General features: G+C 44.2%; 1 protein-coding gene across 6 annotated transcripts in view; it reads right to left on the reverse strand.

Moving 5' to 3' along the window:
• The window catches only part of LOC306706362 (uncharacterized protein), a 31,626-nt gene extending 15,006 nt beyond the window's left edge, over positions 1-16,620 (reverse strand). Inside the window, exons 1-12 of one of the 6 annotated variants that reach the window (XM_079173414.1) lie at positions 16,529-16,620; positions 16,275-16,433; positions 15,817-15,919; positions 15,622-15,729; positions 15,227-15,349; positions 13,673-13,783; positions 13,392-13,464; positions 10,628-10,844; positions 8,743-10,546; positions 8,469-8,642; positions 6,577-6,750; positions 1,648-1,821 (exon numbers count right to left, since the gene is read on the reverse strand). In XM_079173414.1, the coding sequence (XP_079029540.1) occupies positions 1,648-1,821; positions 6,577-6,750; positions 8,469-8,642; positions 8,743-10,546; positions 10,628-10,844; positions 13,392-13,464; positions 13,673-13,783; positions 15,227-15,349; positions 15,622-15,729; positions 15,817-15,905 (3,047 nt within the window). In that variant the 5' untranslated portion in view covers positions 15,906-15,919; positions 16,275-16,433; positions 16,529-16,620. Of the gene's footprint in view, positions 1-1,647; positions 1,822-6,576; positions 6,751-8,468; positions 8,643-8,742; positions 10,547-10,627; positions 10,845-13,391; positions 13,465-13,672; positions 13,784-15,226; positions 15,350-15,621; positions 15,730-15,816; positions 15,920-16,274 lie in introns of all 6 variants that reach the window. The other 5 variants (XM_079173418.1, XM_079173415.1, XM_079173413.1 and 2 more) reach the window with 5 other exon arrangements.
• Positions 16,621-18,859: the final 2,239 nt, after the last annotated feature.

Raw genomic sequence — 18,859 nt, forward strand, 5'->3', positions numbered from 1 at the left:
ATAGTGGCCAATTCACCATCACTTTACACCATTATTTCCAAACGCATATTAGCAGAGACACTAGTAGACATTGTTGTCCCACAGTAAAGTGTTGGTAACACCACCATGAACTTGTATGCAGTAGATCACTTCAGACTTCAGAGCTGAGAGCAGAGAAGAACAGCTGAGCTCTGACAAACTGCAGTAACTCAATCTGCATGAAGAAGAAATGATGAAGAGAAACAATCTGTTCATCATCAATCAGATGTGTTCATTTTTTAAATGTGTAACTCAACTTCACAAGGGTTTCCTGCAGCGTGGTAGCAGATGTGTAAAAGCAGCTTAAGTCAGGAGAATTCATGACTTGTTTCAACTATAATATGAACTTTCAGGACAAACTGATCACAAAGCAAATGTTCAAATGAACCTGGAGCACAACAGGTTGATAAAGATGTGAAGTGGATGATGCATTATAGAACTTTGAGACATTGTTACAAAATGTATTGATAGAGTATTGATCCAGATTCTAAAGACCAGATTAGAAAAAAAAAATTCAAAACGTGTTGAAAAAAGTTAGTATGAGAAATGTTTTTTTTTTTTTAAATATCACTTTAATAGTTATTTTCCTAAAACTTAAAAAAAGAAGGTTTTTTACGTGTGTGTTACGCCCCCTGACTCGACAATGCCTCTTCTCGGGTAGAGAGCTCTGTGTGTCTTGCAGGTCTGCCACGCCCCTTGCGGATCCTTCGAAGCACCGACACCTGAGAGTCCTCATCTGATCAGTGGAGCTGAATATTAATTCCCGACTCCAGTGTTTCCGGGCTGGTTTTGTTAACTCTTGGCCTGTGACGCTGGGGTTTTATGGTTGCTGCTGTCAAGAGCATCCTTGACCACTCAATGGAATGGAATTTGCAACTTAATGGAATGTACTGAATGGAAGTTTTGTAGGGGTTCTCTGCCTTTTATTTTGTCACATTTTTCTCCTGTTTTGTGGCTAGCTAGGGAGCTCAGTATTGTTTTGTTTGTGCGTAGGCCAGCTTACCTTTTCTTTTCCAGGTAGCATGGTTTTTTTTTGTTTATTATGTTGACCTGAGAGACCCTGACGGCCACGCTTCCGTATTTGGTGTGTTTATTCCTGTTCAGCCACACTGGGAATAAATGTGTCTAATTGCAGCTGCCTTACCCTTTTGGTTTTCTTTGTTAAACTCTAGCCCTGGTTCCATCACCTTTTATGTTACTTCCTGTGTACCCCTAGGCACACTATATAGGCCGTAACAGTGTGATTAAATTACATTTCCTTTTTTATGATGAACATTGAGTCACTCAAGTATAGTATATTCAAGTAACTTTTTGTGTCTCTTCGTAGTCTTTTTGTGTCTCTTTGAGTGACATCTCGTAGGTAAGTGGTCAGGGAGGCCCCTGACCCTTTGGGCCCCTGGGCCTGTGCCCGGTAGGCCTGTTCAGTAATCCATCCAACAGCAGCATGAAGCCACACAAGTTGTACATTTCATGATTGTAGAGGATGACATGCAGACAACGAGGCAGCTGATGTGAAGTGGAACATATTACCAGAAAATGTATCACTTTATGGATCTATACGTAGATAAATCAAAGAGAGGTATTGATGAAACATGAAGGTGCTGCACTAGCAGCAGACAGTGAACCCACCTCAGAGTCTCCAGTCTACAATGTGGATTCTCCAGAAAACCACTCAGCAGCTTCACTCCTGAATCCTTCAGGTTGTTGAAGCTCAGATCCAGTTTTCTCAGATGGGAGGGGTTTGACTTCAGAGCTGAGCCCAGAGAAGAACATCCTTCCTCTGTGATCTGACAGCGTGACAGACTGCAAACACACAAAACAACACACAGAGTTTCTTATATCGATACACAATGAATAATTATTTTCAATCAAGGTTTCATCAAGGTTTCATCTTTTTTTGTAAACAGACATTTTGGGTAAATCATGTCACTGTAAAGACATTTAAAATCATTGATCAGTATTGATCCAGATTCTTCAGTGCGGATCAGAAAATAAAATATTATTAATAAAATATATTGAAAAATACCAAATGCTCTGAAAAAGTCAGCATCAGAAATGTTTTAAAAAAGTGTCTAGCAGTTATTTTCCTAAAGATAAAAAGGTTTGGTTCTTTAATTGTGATTCAATTAAACTCTTTTTTTAAATGATGAACATTGAGTCTCAAGTATAGTATACATAGTATATTTATCAAGTATAGTATATTCAAGTAACTTTTTGTCTCTTCGTAGTCTCTTTGTAGTCTTTTAGTGTCTCTTTGTAGTTGTGGTAGTGGGCGTGGTCTGTGCTCAGCTGCAGGAAGAGATCTGTGGGAGTGGTTCAGGGGAACAGTGCCAGGGTTAATTGGCACAGCTGTAACCGGTTGCTAATTATCCCTCATTCCTCTTCAGCAGTAAGAGGCTGGAGCTCTGGTGGCCAGTGAGACACAGAGAGGAAGAGGAACACCAGCCCACGAGAGTCAGACTGATTGATGCACACTGGCCTGTGTGCGCTCCGAGGAGCCGGACGGCAGGAGAGAGCGCACGGCAGTGTGAAGTTTTGTTTAAGTTTGTAAATAAAATACGTTTGAGTAAACCTTAACTGCTGAAGACAGTGTGGTGTGTTGAGGACCCGCGAGTAACAAGGAATCAGTTGTGATTGGACTGTGAGTTTCTGCCTGTCTGGGGAGGTGTGATTTAGTCTCTGCTGCTGAATAGCTCTGCTGATTGCAGGGGGAGGAACTTGCACTCCTTGCAGACAATGAGCAATCAGTAGATTGCTGTCCTTAACCACTGCTGGTGGTTGGAAGCGTCAGGCAAACGAAGGCTAGGGCGAACAAAGGCAACAGGGCGACTTTTTCAAGCCCGACTTCGCCAAGCTTAGACTTCTCGAGCGTGTACTTAAGGAGTTTCTATTTCTCTACCATGTGTCTGCACCCTATTTCTGTTCGCTCCTCTGCTCGGTGGTCACGTAGACATTGGGTCACTCCCAGGTGCCGTGAACCCGCTAACCTCATCTATCCTACTCTCTCGGCTCATGGAGAGCAGGTGGTGGCGGGGGGACTATGGAATTGCCAGTCGGCAGTGCCGAAAGCTGAGTTCATCTCGGGCTATGCTTCCTTGCTCTCCCTCAACTTTCTTGCACTAACTGAGACCTGGATCACACCAGAAAACACTACCACACCTGCAGCACTGTCAGATGTGTACTCTTTTTCTCATACTCCCAGAGCTGCGAGGCGGGGTGGTGGTACTGGCCTGCTAATTTCCCCTAAATGGAAATACTCTCCTGTCTCAGTTCCACAGTTCTCCCCATCCTCGTTCGAATTTCATGCTGTTACTATCACTTATCCAGTCAAGCTCACCATTGCTGTTGTGTATAGCCCACCAGGGCCTCTTGGGGAGTTCTTGGAGGAGCTCGACACATTAGTCTCGCACTTCCATGACGATGGCTCCGCACTCATCCTGCTCGGCGACTTCAACATCCAGACTGATACGCTAGAACCTCTTCTTTCCTTCCTCTCCTCCTTTGACCTTACTCCCCTTCTCCTCCTACCCACAAGGCCGGCAACCAGCTGGATCTTATCTTCACTAGACACTGTTCTACTGCCAACCTGTCCATCACTCCCCTCCAGCTCTCTGACCACTACTTCATGGCCTACTCCCTCTCCTCTCCCTCTTTACGTCCACCACCTACCCACATGGTCTCTACCCGTAGTCATCTTCGATCCCTCTCCCCGGCTGATCTTTCCTCTTCTGTTACCTCTGCTCTCCCTGACCCTGAATCCTTCTCTCTTCTATCCCCTGATACTGCCACTAATCTCCTCCTTAGCACCCTTTCCTCTTCGTTGGACAACCTCTGTCCCTTCACCTCCAGGCCTGCGCGGCCAACTCCACCTGCCCCATGGCTGTCGAACTCAGTGCGTACTGATAGACGGAGTCTAAGAGAGGCTGAGCGTAAATGGAGAAAAGGCAAACTGCCGGAGGACCTTCTTAACTTCCAATCTCTTCTTTCCACTTTCTCTTCCTCTCTATCTACTGCCAAAGCTGCTTTCTTCCGCTCTAAAATCCTAACCTCTGCTTCCAATCCTAAAAAACTCTTCGAAACGTTCTCTTCGCTCCTCCAACCCCCTCCACCTACTTCCTCCCTCCGCCCTGACGATTTCACCAACTTCTTTGACAAGAAGGTAAATATCAGATCCTCCTTCTCTCCACTCCCCTGTCCACCCTCTCCCTCTCTACCCTGTTCAGCTCTTCCCCCAACGGTCTCCCTCCCCTCTCCATGCCCCAACTTAGCCTATCTTGCTCCCCTCTCTCCTAACGAGGTCCTCAAACTTGTTACATCTAACCGCCCCACCAAGTGCTCCCTTGATCCGATCCCTTCCCCTCTTCTTCAGTCTCTTGCGACTGAACTCCTTCCTTTCCGAACCACCTCGTCAACACATCTCTCGTTTCAGGATGCTTTCCCACGGTTTTCAAGACTGCCAGAGTCACTCCCCTTTTGAAGAAACCATCACTTGACCCGTCTGACGTCAAGAACGTCAGACCGGTTTCTCTTCTACCTTTTCTATCGAAAACACTTGAATGTGCTGTCTTCAACCAACTGTCTTCCTATCTCCATCAGAACAGCCTCTTGGACCCCCACCAGTCCGGGTTCAAAGTGGGTCACTCGACTGAGACAGCCCTCCTTGCGGTGACGGAGTCCCTTCACGCCGCAAGAGCAAACTCTCTCTCCTCTGTCCTGATTCTCCTGGACCTGTCTGCAGCACTTGACACTGTGAACATCCTCTCCACCCTCAAGGGGATGGGCGTCTCAGGCTCTGCACTCTTCCTGTTTGCATCCTACCTGACAGGTCGATCCTACCGGGTGACATGGAGGGGGGCCGTGTCGGAACCACACTTGCTGACTACGGGGGTTCCACAAGGTTCAGTCCTGGGCCCCCTTCTCTTCTCGCTCTACACAAAATCTCTGGGTTCTGTTATTCGCTCACATGACTTCTCTTACCATTGCTATGCCGATGACACCCAACTGGTCTTGTCATTTCCTCCTGGTGATACTCAAGTGAAGGTACGCATAGCTGCGTGCTTGACTGACATCTCAAAGTGGATGACGACACACCACCTCAAGCTCAACCTGGACAAAACCGAGCTACTGTTCCTCCCGGGAAAGGGTTGCCCGCACCGAGACCTGTCCATCACCATGGACGATGCCGTGGTGACGCCAACTCGGACTGCGAGGAACCTGGGTGTGACCCTGGATGACCAACTGTCGTTCTCAGCAAACATCTCATCGGTTACATGCTCTTGTAGATTCCTGCTCTACAACATCAGGAGGATTCGCCCCTTCCTCACTGAGGAGACGGCGTAGGTGCTCATCCAGGCTCTTCTCATCTCCCGCCTGGACTACTGCAACTCTCTACTTGCCGGAGCCACGGCATCGGCCATCAGACCGCTGGAGCTTGTCCAGAAAGCTGCAGCTCGCCTGGTGTTCGATCGCCCCAAGTTCTCCCACACAACTTCCCTTCTCCGTGCTCTACACTGGCTACCTGTAAGAGCTCGCATCCAGTTTAAGACTATGGTGCTAGCCTACAGGGCAGTGAAAGGAACAGCTCCTTCCTATCTCCAGGCCATGGTCAAGCCCTACACCCCCGCCCGACCACTTCGCTCTGCTGCATCAGGGCGATTGGTTCCCCCGTCGCTCAGAGGACCCTGCGGCCGATCGACCCAGTCACGGCTGTTTTCTGTCCTGGCCCCACAGTGGTGGAATGAACTCCCCACTGACGTCAGGACAGCGGAGTCACTGCCCATCTTTCGGCACAGGCTGAAAACTCACCTCTTCAAGAAGTGCTACCCTGAGCCTTCCACTTAGCACTCATTGTATTCGTATTAATTTGTTGCACTTATTTTATTCGTATTAGTTTGTTGCACTTATTTTATTCGTATTAGCTTGTTGCACTTATTGTAATCGTATTAGTTCGTTGCACTTATTGTATTGCGTGTTAGCTCGTTGCACTTATTGTATGTTTGTTTCTGCACTGTATGTTTGCCCTGGTTTATGCTCTTAGATACTTGTTTAGCAAATGATATGCACTTATGACTTCTGGTGACTAGTAGTTCTCTTGAATACCAATGTTGAATACACTTATTGTAAGTCGCTTTGGATAAAAGCATCTGCTAAATGACTGTAATGTAATGTAATGAGTCAGCTACACTGGAGCCTGAACCACTCCCACAGATCTCTCCCCTGCAGCCGAGCACAGACCACGCCCACTACCACAGTAGTCTTTGTGTGTCTCTTTGTAGACTTTTTGTGTCTCTTTGTCATCTTTTTGTGTCTGTTTGAGTGACATTTCGTAAGTAAAGGCCAGGGGGACCCCTGACCCTTTGGGCCCCTGGGCTAGTGCCCGGTAGGCCTGTTCAGTAATCCATCCAACAGCAGCATGAAGCCAGGCAAGTTGTACATTTCATGATTGTAGAGGATGACATGCAGACAACAAGGCAGCTAACTCAAAATATAAAAGATAACTCAAATAGTGTTATTGATGAAACATGAAGGTGCTGCACTAGCAGCAGACAGTGAACCCACCTCAGAGTCTCCAGTCTACAATGTGGACTCTCCAGAAAACCACTCAGCAGCTTCACTTCTGAATCCTCCAGGTAGTTTTCACTCAGATCCAGTTTTCTCAGATGGGAGGGGTTTGACTTCAGAGCTGAGTCCAGAGAAGAACAGCCTTCCTCTGTGATCTCACAGCGTGACAGACTGCAAACACACAAAAGAACACACAGAGTTTCTTATATTGATACACAATGAATCATTGTTTTCATCATCAACATGAGTGGCTTTCATTTTGGTTTCATCTTCTTTTGTAAACAGACATTTTGTGAAAATCCTGTCACTGTAAAGACATTTATAATCATTATTTCAGTGAAATAAGTTGTTCCAGTGTAGTAGATTGCTCTAACAAACTAAAAGCACGACTTAACCTTTTGATCCCGAGCGGAGCCCAACTTGGCTCTAGAGGGAGACAGAGTGTACTGTAGTACCATCACTTCTGAGAACGAATTAAATGATATTTTATATTTCAAAAACCTACGTGGCGAAGAAATTCTGATAAAACGGACCATGTAACCTATTTTAATCACTCAAAAACATATATATACACAAAGTACTACAAGATACTACAAGTACTACCACAATTTGACCTATTTTTCGCCAGGAGAAGACGAGCTATGTTCTCCGTTACCGATCCCAGGCGCGACCTACGTCACTTTCACAGACACCCCGCATATCAAACAGCACCAGCACACTGAATCCAACCATAGCTTCCAAACGTCTCTCTACGTGAAACCGTTCAAAAGTTACATCGAAGAAGCCACACAAAGCACAACACCACACTGTCAAAACATTAGAACCGTAGCATACCTTGAGGTGGTTTCCAGGGCGAAAACGGAGAAAAACTAGGGGCATGAGCGCGGCACGGTTTTGGCTTTTTAGTGGCTGAAAATTCTGTCAATCACTTCATGGAACACACTGGTGTGTTTGAAATAACCACCCGGTTCGAATGCGGGGTTACATGACAAGATCCGCCCACCACAGGCTGAGCAAGGGCACCAGAGACACAGACAGAGACGAGGAAATTGCATGGAGGAGAGATATGAGAGGTCAAAATGCCTCAAAATGATGCCAAACAGATGCCAAACAGCTCTGTTTTGATAGGTTGTACAATATGAGTGATAAACAAAGTGAAATATAGTGAAATATATAGTTATATAGTATATAAAAATACAATGGAACAGCTGCAAATCCTGGTTAGAAAATGAGAATTTGGCATGTTTTTTCATATACAAACTGCTATAAATTGGGTTTGCTTCACTTTATTTACACCAAATCCTTTTTGTGTGGCACCTGCACCGTCTTTGCTATGAATTAGGAATGTTTTTAGGCTTTAGTATGGGTTTTCCAGGGCCTCATTAAAAAAATGTGTGCTTTTTCTTCAGGCGAACCTGGGAATTTTCCCTGTTTGCTGTGTTCAGTCTTCAGCTACTATTAACCAGTAACATATACACAATATTTACTCATCTCATCAAATCGCACAATTCCTAGTGTTATTCAAGCATCAACCTTTTAAAATAGACCTTGTAGTTACAGAATTGTAGTCTCTTTAGTATGGGTTACAATTGTCGAGCAGAGGACTAAAAATAGGCCTAGGGGTTAAAAGGTACCGTCCTGGTTCCCTGAAAGCAGGTGGGCCGAAGGATGTTCATGTTGGTTGGACAAGCCATCCAACACTTTGATCCCGAGCAGGATAGTGGCCAGTTCACCATTCAGTTTACACCATTATTTCCAAACGCATATTAGCAGAGACACTAGTAGACATTGTTATCCCACAGTAACATGTTGGTAACACCACCATGAACTTAGCAGATCCGACACTTAGACCACTTCATCATCTTTGTAGTAAATCATCTGATCCTGACCTGAGAGTTTCGAGTGTACAGTGTGGACTCGCCAGTCCAGCAGAGAGCAGCTTCACTCCTGAGTCCTGCAGGTTGTTGTTACTCAGGTCCAACTCTTTCAGACTAGAGGACTGTGAGCTGAGGACTGAGGACAGAGCTCCACAGCTTCTCTGTGAGAGGTTACATCCACTCAGTCTAGGGGAGGAACAGGGATTAATACAAACAAAATGTTGAATCAAAGTCAAATATCAAACATATTTCGTAATGGTTATGTATCCGTAGTGTATCTGCCTACAGAGCTTTGTTGGAGGCTTTGACCACTGGCAGCAGCCTCAGAAGAGCCTCCTCTGAAGCAGAGTATTTTTTCAGGTCAAACTCGTCCAGATCTTTTTGTGATGACAGTAAGATGAAGACCAGAGCTGACCACTGAGCAGGAGACAGTTTATCTGTGGAGAGACGTCCTGAACTCAGGGACTGTTGGATCTCCTCCACTAGAGAACCATCATTCAGTTCATTCAGACAGTGGAACAGATTGATGCTTTTCTCTGGAGACACATCCTCACTGATCTTCTCCTTGATGTACTGGACTGTTTCCTGATTAGTCTGTGAGCTACTTCCTGTCTGTGTCAGCAGACCTTGTAGGAGTTTCTGATTGGTCTCCAGTGAAAGACCCAGGAGGAAGCGGAGGAACAAGTCAAGGTGTCCATTTGGACTCTGTAAGGCCTTGTCCACAGCACTCGGGTAGAGATGTGTTAGCTTAGGTTTTGCTCTAAATACTTTAGGCCAATGGGTTCTTGGTTGTTTTTTTGCCATCAGGTTGATACCAGAGTTGATGAAGGTCAGATGGACATGAAGAGCAGCCAGAAACTCCTGAACACTCAGATGAACGAAGCAGAACACCTTGTCCTGGTACAGTTCACTCTCCTCCCTAAAGATCTGTGTGAACACTCCTGAGTACACTGAGGCTGTTCTGATATCAATGCCACACTCTGTCAGGTCAGATTCATAGAAGATCAGGTTGCCTTTCTGCAGCTGATCAAAAGCCAGTTTTCCCAGAGACTCAGTCATCTCCCTGCTCTCTGGACTCCAGTGTGGATCTGTCTCAGCGCCTCCATCATACTTGATCTTCTTCCGTTTGGACTGAACTACCAGGAAGTGGATGTACAGCTCAGTCAGGGTCTTGGGCAGCTCTCCTCCCTCTCTCGTCTTCAACACCTTCTTTAGAACTGTAGCAGTGATCCAGCAGAAGACTGGGATGTGGCACATGATGTGGAGGCTTCGTGAGGTCTTGATGTGGGAGATGATCTTGCTGGCCTGCTCCTTATTACTGAATCTCTTCCTGAAGTACTCCTCCTTCTGTGAGTCAGTGAACCCTCTGACCTCTGTCACCATGTCGACACACTCAGGAGGGATCTGATTGGCTGCTGCAGGTCGTGTGGTTATCCAGAGGCGAGCAGAGGGAAGCAGTTTTCCCCTGAAGAGGTTTGTCAGCAGCACATCCACTGAGGTGGACTCTGTAACATCAGTCAGGATCTCATTGTTGTAGAAGTCCAGAGGAAGTCGACACTCATCCAGACCGTCAAAGATTAACAGAACCAGGAACTCTTCAAACCTGCAGATTCCTGCTTCTTTGGTTTCACTGAAGAAGTGATGAACAAGTTCCACCAAGCTGAACTTTTTCTCTCTCAACACATTCAGCTCTCTGAAAGTGAATGGAAAGATGAACTGTATGTCCTGGTTGGCTTTGCCTTCAGCCCAGTCCAGAGTGAACTTCTGTGTTAAGACTGTTTTCCCAATGCCAGCCACTCCCTTTGTCATCACTGTTCTGATTGGTTCCTCTCCTCCAGGTGAGGCTTTAAAGAGGTTTTCTTGTCTGATGGTTGTTTCTGGTCTGTCAGGTATGCTGGATGCTGCTTCAATCTGTCTGACCTCATGTTCATCATTGACCTCTGCAGTCCCTCCCTCTGTGATGTAGAGCTCTGTGTAGATCTGATTCAGAAGGGTTTTGTTTCCTGCTTTAGCGATTCCCTCAAACACACGCTTGAACTTCTTCTTCAGGTTAGATTTGAGTTTACTTTTCCACAGTACAGGACTAGTTCCTGAAATTAAAACAAATCATAGAATGGAATTAGTGAATGGTTGTCTTCTATTTCATTTTAAAGTTTTTAAAATCATCTTACTGCTCTGCAGACAGTCAGCCAGCTCCTCCTGCTTCATTGTCCTCAGGAAGTTTAGTGTGATCTTCAGAATTGCCTCCCTGCTGCTCCTCTTTTGCTCTTCCTCGTCACCGTCCAACACCTCCTCATTATCAGGGCATTGTGGGTAATCTGGACTCAGAACTTTTTGGAACTTCCTTAACTCGTTCTTCACAAAAGTGACAATGTTTTCTTCAAGCAGCTGAAACAGAAACATATTTAAATGTAAACCAACAGAAAATAACATCACACATGTCCGTCATGGACTGAAAGACTATTGCTAACTGGTGTGTTGTGGTTGATTCAGAGCATTGACATGTTTCTAGTTTGACATTGTAGCTTTCAGTTTCTAACTTTAATCTTTCATCTAGATTTGGTAACTAAAACAAATATAACTCCTTCCTCATGGGAGTACTTTACTTTTTTTAACTTAACACATCAAGACCTAAAAAACACAACACAAACTGGACACCTCATGTTGCCAGACAAACGAAGACAAAAGAAATGATGAAGCTTTATATGAAGCTCTAGCATAAGTTCAGTCAGGTCAGTTCATCAGCAGCGGAGAAAACATCTTCCTCTCGTGTCCCTGCCTGGAAATCTCAGCGGTTACTGCGGGTCACTCTGTGCAGGTAACAACCTGATCGGCAGCATGCAGTCTCTGGCTAAATCCAGCAAACTGTCCATACAGGCCTCAGGGCCGAACATCCTTAAACTTCTGCCTCCTTGTGGCAGCGGCCTCATGCGCACCGCATTCATTTCACTTCAAGCTGCTCATCGATCAAGGTAAACACATGAATTAGTGTGTCACACCTAGACCGTCTTCTCATTCAGATAAATATTGTGAGGCTGCTTTGACAATAGTTTTTTTTAGTTGTTGGCGGGCCTCAATTAACCTACCTCTACTACAAAGGTATCAATAAGGCTCTTTTGAAGCAGGGATATTAAAGACACACGCAGTCAGGGCGTATTTAACCCCTCTGTTTCCTCAGGGTATTAGAATATCCCGCGTTTGCAGTGTTACATGCTCACTTCGGTGAAAGTTTCAGAAATTGTCATGGTAAAAAATTTATAACTTTTAAGGTTCTCATCCGTACCTTAGTTTAGCCGCCTTATTACAAGTTGTTTGAGACTTTTAACTTGAGTACACTGTGAAGTTGTATTATGTTTATGGTTTATGGTTTAATTTGCAATCAAGCAAAGGGAGTACTTAATGCCAAAAGGCGTGGCCATTCATGACATCAGAAGTTATCCATAGCAGCACAGATCATGAAGTCCATAAGAAAGATCACGCCGGCCTCATTCAAACCCTGGTCATTGCTGACCTCATCACAAACCACAACAAGCATGCTCAGTTGGCATAGCGGAAAAACTCTTCCATGTTTTGCCATTATATTTCTTTTGACTCTGAAGTTGGGACTCATGTCTATTCATGGGCTTTTGAGAGAAATCACGGTCAGTGGTTCTCAGACTCCGGCTTCCCTCTACTCCAGATTTGATATAATCTGCATCGTGTGAGATATCTGACCGCAGAAGCTCTCGTGTCTGGGGCCAGCAACCGAAACACAAACGCCTCACTCTCATGCCTAAATCAGTCATCAGTATTCCTCAGTGTGAGCATTCCTCTTCATGATTCATGTGATAGTATCATGCAGTTAGCGGGCACTCAAGTCATCATCGCAATAATTCACGTGGCAGGGAAAGTGCTCGCTCTGTGTATGTGCCTTGCTCAGATTTTATATACACATGCATATAACTGGTGGTGGAGTTTTTGCTTCACAGCTACGTTGCTGGTCACTGTCCTCTCTGATAACTTGATTTTCTGGTCATAGCTGAGCTCGACATTACATTCACGTCTTTCTGGTCACAATCATTCAAATCAACGAGTGTAGTTATTTTTTAAAATGTTATATTCTATTATATTTCGCCTCAGTGTGCGGCTGGTATTGTTTTCACCTTGTGACAGTTTGCTTGTCTGTCTGACGGCAGATTTGTCCCGCTAAAAGTGTCACAATAGATTAAGTCACAAATCTTTTAAAGTGTATAGTAGGATCACACAAAAAAAGGCAGAGTTCGAAGATGTGTGCAGTCCGAGCAAGGCCGGCAGGAGTATGTGGGTAAGAAGTGGGGAATGACCCATTGGACCACCATACTTTACAGCCTGGCCTGATTTGGCGTCGTAGCGCCGTGATTGCGTTGCAAGATGTCCTCCTGTTGATGTATTCTACTTTTTTATTCATTTGTTATTCATCGCGTTCTTCTAGATAACTACTATTCATAGCTTTCTGCTAATTCCCTCTATCCGTCGTACTCTGGTAAGTGGGTCACGTTTAATGCATCATGGTCTAACGCAATCTCATACACTGCTTCATGGTCTAATGTGTCCTCATACTGTTGTCCTGTCATGTGTTGGATGCTGCTATTTGACCCTAGCTTGTCTTGTCTTGTCTATGGTTCACCGTAAAATAGGTTTTAATTGCAGTGTGCGTCTTCTTAGTTCAGGGGTCGGCAACCTTTACTGTCCAAAGAGCCATTTTATCCTATTTTCCATCAAATGAAATCCGTCTGGAGCCGCAAAAGCTATTTGATATCAAAGCTTATAAAGTTGTATATATAGTTATATTATATATACAAAAACTATAGTTTGTTGTATTTATGAATTGATAGAACAAGAATAAAGACAATTCTTGAGCTGCATCTACTGTTACAGGTGGACAGTTTACACAGGTCAGAGTTCAAATGTACACACCTCAAACACTGAATCAGAGTCTGCTTGAGGCTTCTGGACATGCCGACTACTGGGAACCTCTGATCTCTGAAGTCTGTAGAGAAAAAGGGTTTAGGCTTAATGACGACAAAGTAGTTCCGTGTCATATTATGAGAAACCAGAAAAATAAAGACTTACATAGAGGGAGGCATTCTTTTAAACTTCTTAAAAATGTGTCTGTATAGATGATTCCTCACGGAGAGACAGAAGTAAATTCCTCATATGAAATAAGAGAACATTTTTCTTTGGGTTGAAAAGTTTACCCTTGTTTATCGGACTGATGTCCATGTAGGAACCCCCGAGGGACAGGACTGGACCGGTCACTCTTCGTGGACACACAGCTGGGTTCAGAGTCTGCTCTCTGCTGGTCGACACTGATAGAAACAGTTCTGATAAGTGCACATGTTCAGCAAAAACCTTCACAGGAAATTCCAGAAAAGCGTTTCTTTTAGTTTACGATTCAATAATTTGTGTAATTTGTCTTGGTGTTTGCTCGGGGAAGACAAAAGGTGACAAACAATACAAATACAAAACACAAGCGTTTGATGCATTCAGAGACCCACTAAAGGACACAGTTTAAGTTAAGTTCATAGACTGAACTGATGAGGAGGAGTTAAGAGCCCTGATTGCTTCAGGATGCTGTTACAGAAAAAAGCAGTTCTACTCTTAAAGTTACTACAAGGACCTTTGACTTTGTGTTGTTTCTGTTGGTCCCTGTGGACTAAAGTGGTCGTGTTTCTGAGCACCAGAGTTCCTTTAGAACAGTGGTTCTCAAATGGGGGTACGTGAAGGCACTCCAGGGGGTACGTGAGATTTACAAAATATATATTTAAAATTAGCATCCATTCAACAATCCTTGAAAAATAGTTCTTTATTAAATATTCAATAAAATATAAGTGTAAGTTCATAAACTTTCATTATCCTAAACAATGCAATCTTCAGTGTTGACAGTTTAATAAATCAGACACTGATGATCTTTTTTTCAACCAAAAATGCTTTGTGCTGGTTAGGGGGTACTTGGCTGAAAAAATATTTCACAGGAGGTACATCACTGAAAAAAGGTTGAGAACCACTGCTTTAGAAAACCTAATGTTACTGCAGCAGGTCTGACAGTCTGCCCCTCTCAGTCCTGGTTCTGGTTCTCCCTTCCCTCCAGTGGGTCCAGCAATACGTCCTGGGTCTCCAGCAGCGTGGTGTCGGTGTTGATTCCCAGAGAGGAGAAGCTCTGCTCCTGGAGGAGGAGGAGGAGGAGGAGGAGGAGGAGGAGGAGGAGGAGGAGGAGACGCTGCTGCTGCCGGGAGCTGAGCTCTCCTCCTCCCTCCGGAGCTCCGACCGCAGGTCAAAGGCTGCGGGTGAAGCCGTATCTGGGTCTGTCCACAGTGGACCGGTCTCTGCTGGAGGATCTGGGTCTGTCCACGGTGGACCGGTCTCTGCTGGAGGATCTGGGTCTGTCCATGGTGGACCGGTCTCTGCTGGAGTCTGAGCTGAAGGAGGTTCTGGTGAACCTGCATGATTTCATCTGGTTTCACCAGAATCTGACCCGGTGGCTCCGATGACGAGCATTAAGAATAACTCTATAGAAACAGACCATCTTCTCTCTGATGGTCTCTTTACTGATGGGGGTCTGATAGAGGATCAGGACTACACTGAGACTGGTTCAGGACCAGTTAAACGTTCCTCACTGTAACTTTAGTACTACACAGCCTTTTTCCTGAAGAAAGAGGACTAAAAGTGATTTGGAGTGAGAGCGGCCTCTGATCATGTTCACAACCATCCTAAGCGTGCAGGAGTGAAAGTATCACAGATGCTTTCCATACCTTATGAAGCTCCTTTCTGTTATCAGCTGAGCTTCTTTCAAATCAGGAGGGGGACTTATAGACCGTTTGCTCTTCAAGCTCACACAGCTGGGTTCAGGAGAGTCTGAGTTCTGCTTCTTGAACCTGATTGAAAGAAGAATAAAGAACTTTAAAAGAGCCAGTTCACATTCTTCCCAAAGATGGAAAATGTAGGCTGCTGTAAACAACCAGCAACAGACTGTGAAGACAGATAAACTTCAATCCTGTAAACCTTCCTTGAACAGACGGAGTGATTTTAAGGCTACATGTTGTCATTAATAATACACATGTGCTACTACATACATAATGTATGTGTGAGTGTTCATCAGCTAGAATGAACACTCGCAGACAGTGTGATGTACAATATCTTAACTCACTGAGTCTCTGAAGGAAGTTTTCTTTTAAAAACAAAAGGAAGGTCAACGGACGCTTCACTCTTAATGGACACACAGCTGGGTCCAGGTCCATGTTCAGAAGAGTCTGGTCTGTTCAACACAACACACACAGAGCTTAGAGGGTGAACAATGATGGTGGAGTGATGTGTCCTGGACAGCTGGAGATCCTCATCTCACCTCTGAGCTTTGGTCTGGCTGTCATGTTCCCCACACAGAGCGGTTTTAGAGGGAGGGACTCCCTCCTCTCTGTCCTCACACTGACTCATAGCAGAGTCCACACCTTCACACAAACACAACAACATGCATTAATTCATCACGACAAGACTCACATCACTGAACACAAACACTGTACAAAAGCTGTCAAACCCGTTCTGACGGATATTTCATGAGTGAGTCAAACTCAAGTTGGTTCTAGGCGTTGGCGCTTTTTCTAATACATGCAAATCATTATCAAATCAGTCTTTTAACTTAAATAAAGACTATCGACAATATTTCCACCTGAAAGAAAAAATAAATGATCAGCCAATCAGCATCAAGAACCATTTCTACCGTCAGTTAAACAGAGAAACAACACAAAGAGATCAAAGTGATCCTGGTGATCAAACATGTACAGATTCCTCTGGTAAGATTCTCACCTGCTGAACTCACTTCAGGTCAGTTTACAGACACGTTCCACCTTCACGTGGAGGAAACACTGGAGAGAAGAAGCTGCTCATGTCCTCCTGTCAGTCCTGGTGTCTGTGTCCATTTGATCTGAGGACGCCGTCACACCCTCATCACTTCAGAGTCCAAGTCTAAAATAAAACCAGTGTGACATCAAAACCTGTCCAACAGGTGGTAGATGTCAGCCTATCAGAGGTGTTTGTATTTCCTCACTCCTCTCCCTCACCTGTAGCTGATTCATGTTGTGTTGTTGAGTGTTGGAGACGGTTATTGTAATGAGTATTATGCTTTCTTAAATCAAATCAAGTTGTCACTGAGTCCTTCCTTTCCTTTATAACACGTCCTCACAGCGAGCCAATCAGACAAATCACAGGTGAGGTGATGTAGTTCTCCTCTCTGTCCACTAGATGATGCTAACTAACCATCTAAAGAGATAAAGATCAGCTCACTTCACAAAGATGTAATGACGCAGCAGCAACTTGGATCACATGCATGTCTCACTGATGAGACACAATGTGACGTTTACATGTATTTATTTATAAAAGTGTTATTTTGAAGATTTGGTGAAACATGTTCATGATTAATAATGAATAACTCGAAAATTTCGCAAGAAATTTTGACAGTGAGGCTTCTACTGCCTGAAGACGTCGCAATATGCAATATGTAGCTACACACGCCGATGTTAGCGGTTGTATCGTTGAGGTTCGATTGAGATATTGCTTCTCTCTTTTTGGCATTTTAGATCCATACTCTTGGATTTAATCTTGTATCACGGATTCAATTTCTTGTACATGTGAACTTTTCACATAGCAAGCTGGATCAAGTGCTGTTTGTCTTCAACAGCCAGCTAAAAATATTGTTTGACGCTTAAGGCATTAGCTTTGGAGCTAGTTTTCTTCTGTGTATTGAGAGGGACCCCTAGTCATGGTCATAACTTTATAACAATTAACAACCCACAACTAACGCTGTTTAACAGAGCAAATCACCACGACACAACAGTCTGTGACACAAACAATTTGTAACACTAATAATTTTACATTTATAAAATTATACCGCCGAACTGCAAGCTGGGTACAGCTCACTCGCCTGCTAGCACAACAGTCTGCTAACAGCTGGGAGAGGCTCTGTTGCTCCAGTAACGTTTTTCACATGACCTGCTCTTCAACTCATCATTCCTCTCATGTATTCATATCGGACTAATAGGAGCTACGGTTATGGTGGTTTTGAGGATTTGTTTAAGAGGCGTTTCCCTGCGTTTTCTCCATGAACACACTGCAGGCGCACAGGTGATTCTGATTGAGCTAATTAGTGAACGGAGATTCATAGACACACATGACTTAGAGATATTATTGATGCATCTGACAAGTTTCCTGATTCCAGTGAGATGTACACACACCATGACACAAATGGGCGAGACGAGGAAAGAGTCGGCAGAGCAGGACAATAGTTGGGTAAGCTGTAAATGTTAAAACTTAAATCGTTCTCTAAATTAGAAAAATTGCCAGAGAGATTGACCTAGGAATGGTTAGACTTGTATAGGCAAATATCTCCCACGGACAAGTGTTAGTGAGTGAGCAAATTGGTGAAAACACATCACTTAGAGATATTCAGGGGAGATCAGTTAGACCTCCTGTCCGTCTCTCTCACTCACTCACTCTGTCCATCTAACTGTCTGTCTCTCTCTTCTCTCGCTATCATACAGTCATTGAGGTTTTGATATTTTTAGAGAACCTCCCTCCCATTTCAAAATAAAAGCCCCACAGAATGAATTCTAACTGGAATTTTGAGATGAAGCTTGTCATTTAATAACCTCTGTTTGTGTTTCATAAATTCTGATTCTGTCTCCTCTCAGGAAACTGACACTCCCATCATTTCTGTACGATCCATATTCTGAGCTTCTTGTTGTGATACAGTTAATTTACGGGGTTTTTATTTTGAAAGGGTGGGACTGACAATGTTTCCCTCGATATCTATAAGTGATGTGTGTCTGTGTTCACTAATTTACTCGGAGCTTGGAGATTGACCTGTGTTTTATCATTTACAACTTACCCACCTATTGTCCTGCTCTGCCTAGTTTTTCTTCGTCTCACCCACTTGTGTCATGGTGTGTGTACATCTCACTGGAATCAGGAAACTTGTCAGAATACCCATATTTGATTGGCTGAGCTGCATCACGTATATCTCTAAGTCATGTGTGTATGTGAGTCTGTGAGCCTCTGTTCACTAATTAGCTCAATCAGAATCACCTGTGCACCTGCAGCCTGTTCATGGAGAAAAAGCAGGGAAACGCCTCTCAAACAAATCCTCAAAACCACCATAACCGTAGCTCCTATTGCTCCGATATTAATACATGACAGGAAGGATAAGTTGAACAACAGATCCTGTGAAATTTGTGTCTGTAGTGATCCGTCCTCAGTTCTGGTCCTGAACAGAAAGCTCTGCACTCATCTGGTGAGAAAAGAAGAAACGGACACAAACAGTAGAATTTACATCACATACATCTGTGCCTACGAAATAAAGCTACTGCAAAAACAACAGTCTTTGTTAAGGTTTGGAT

Source organism: Pholis gunnellus (genome assembly GCF_910591455.1).
Source record: "Pholis gunnellus genome assembly, chromosome: 14".
In the NCBI taxonomy this organism is placed as follows: domain Eukaryota; kingdom Metazoa; phylum Chordata; class Actinopteri; order Perciformes; family Pholidae; genus Pholis; species Pholis gunnellus.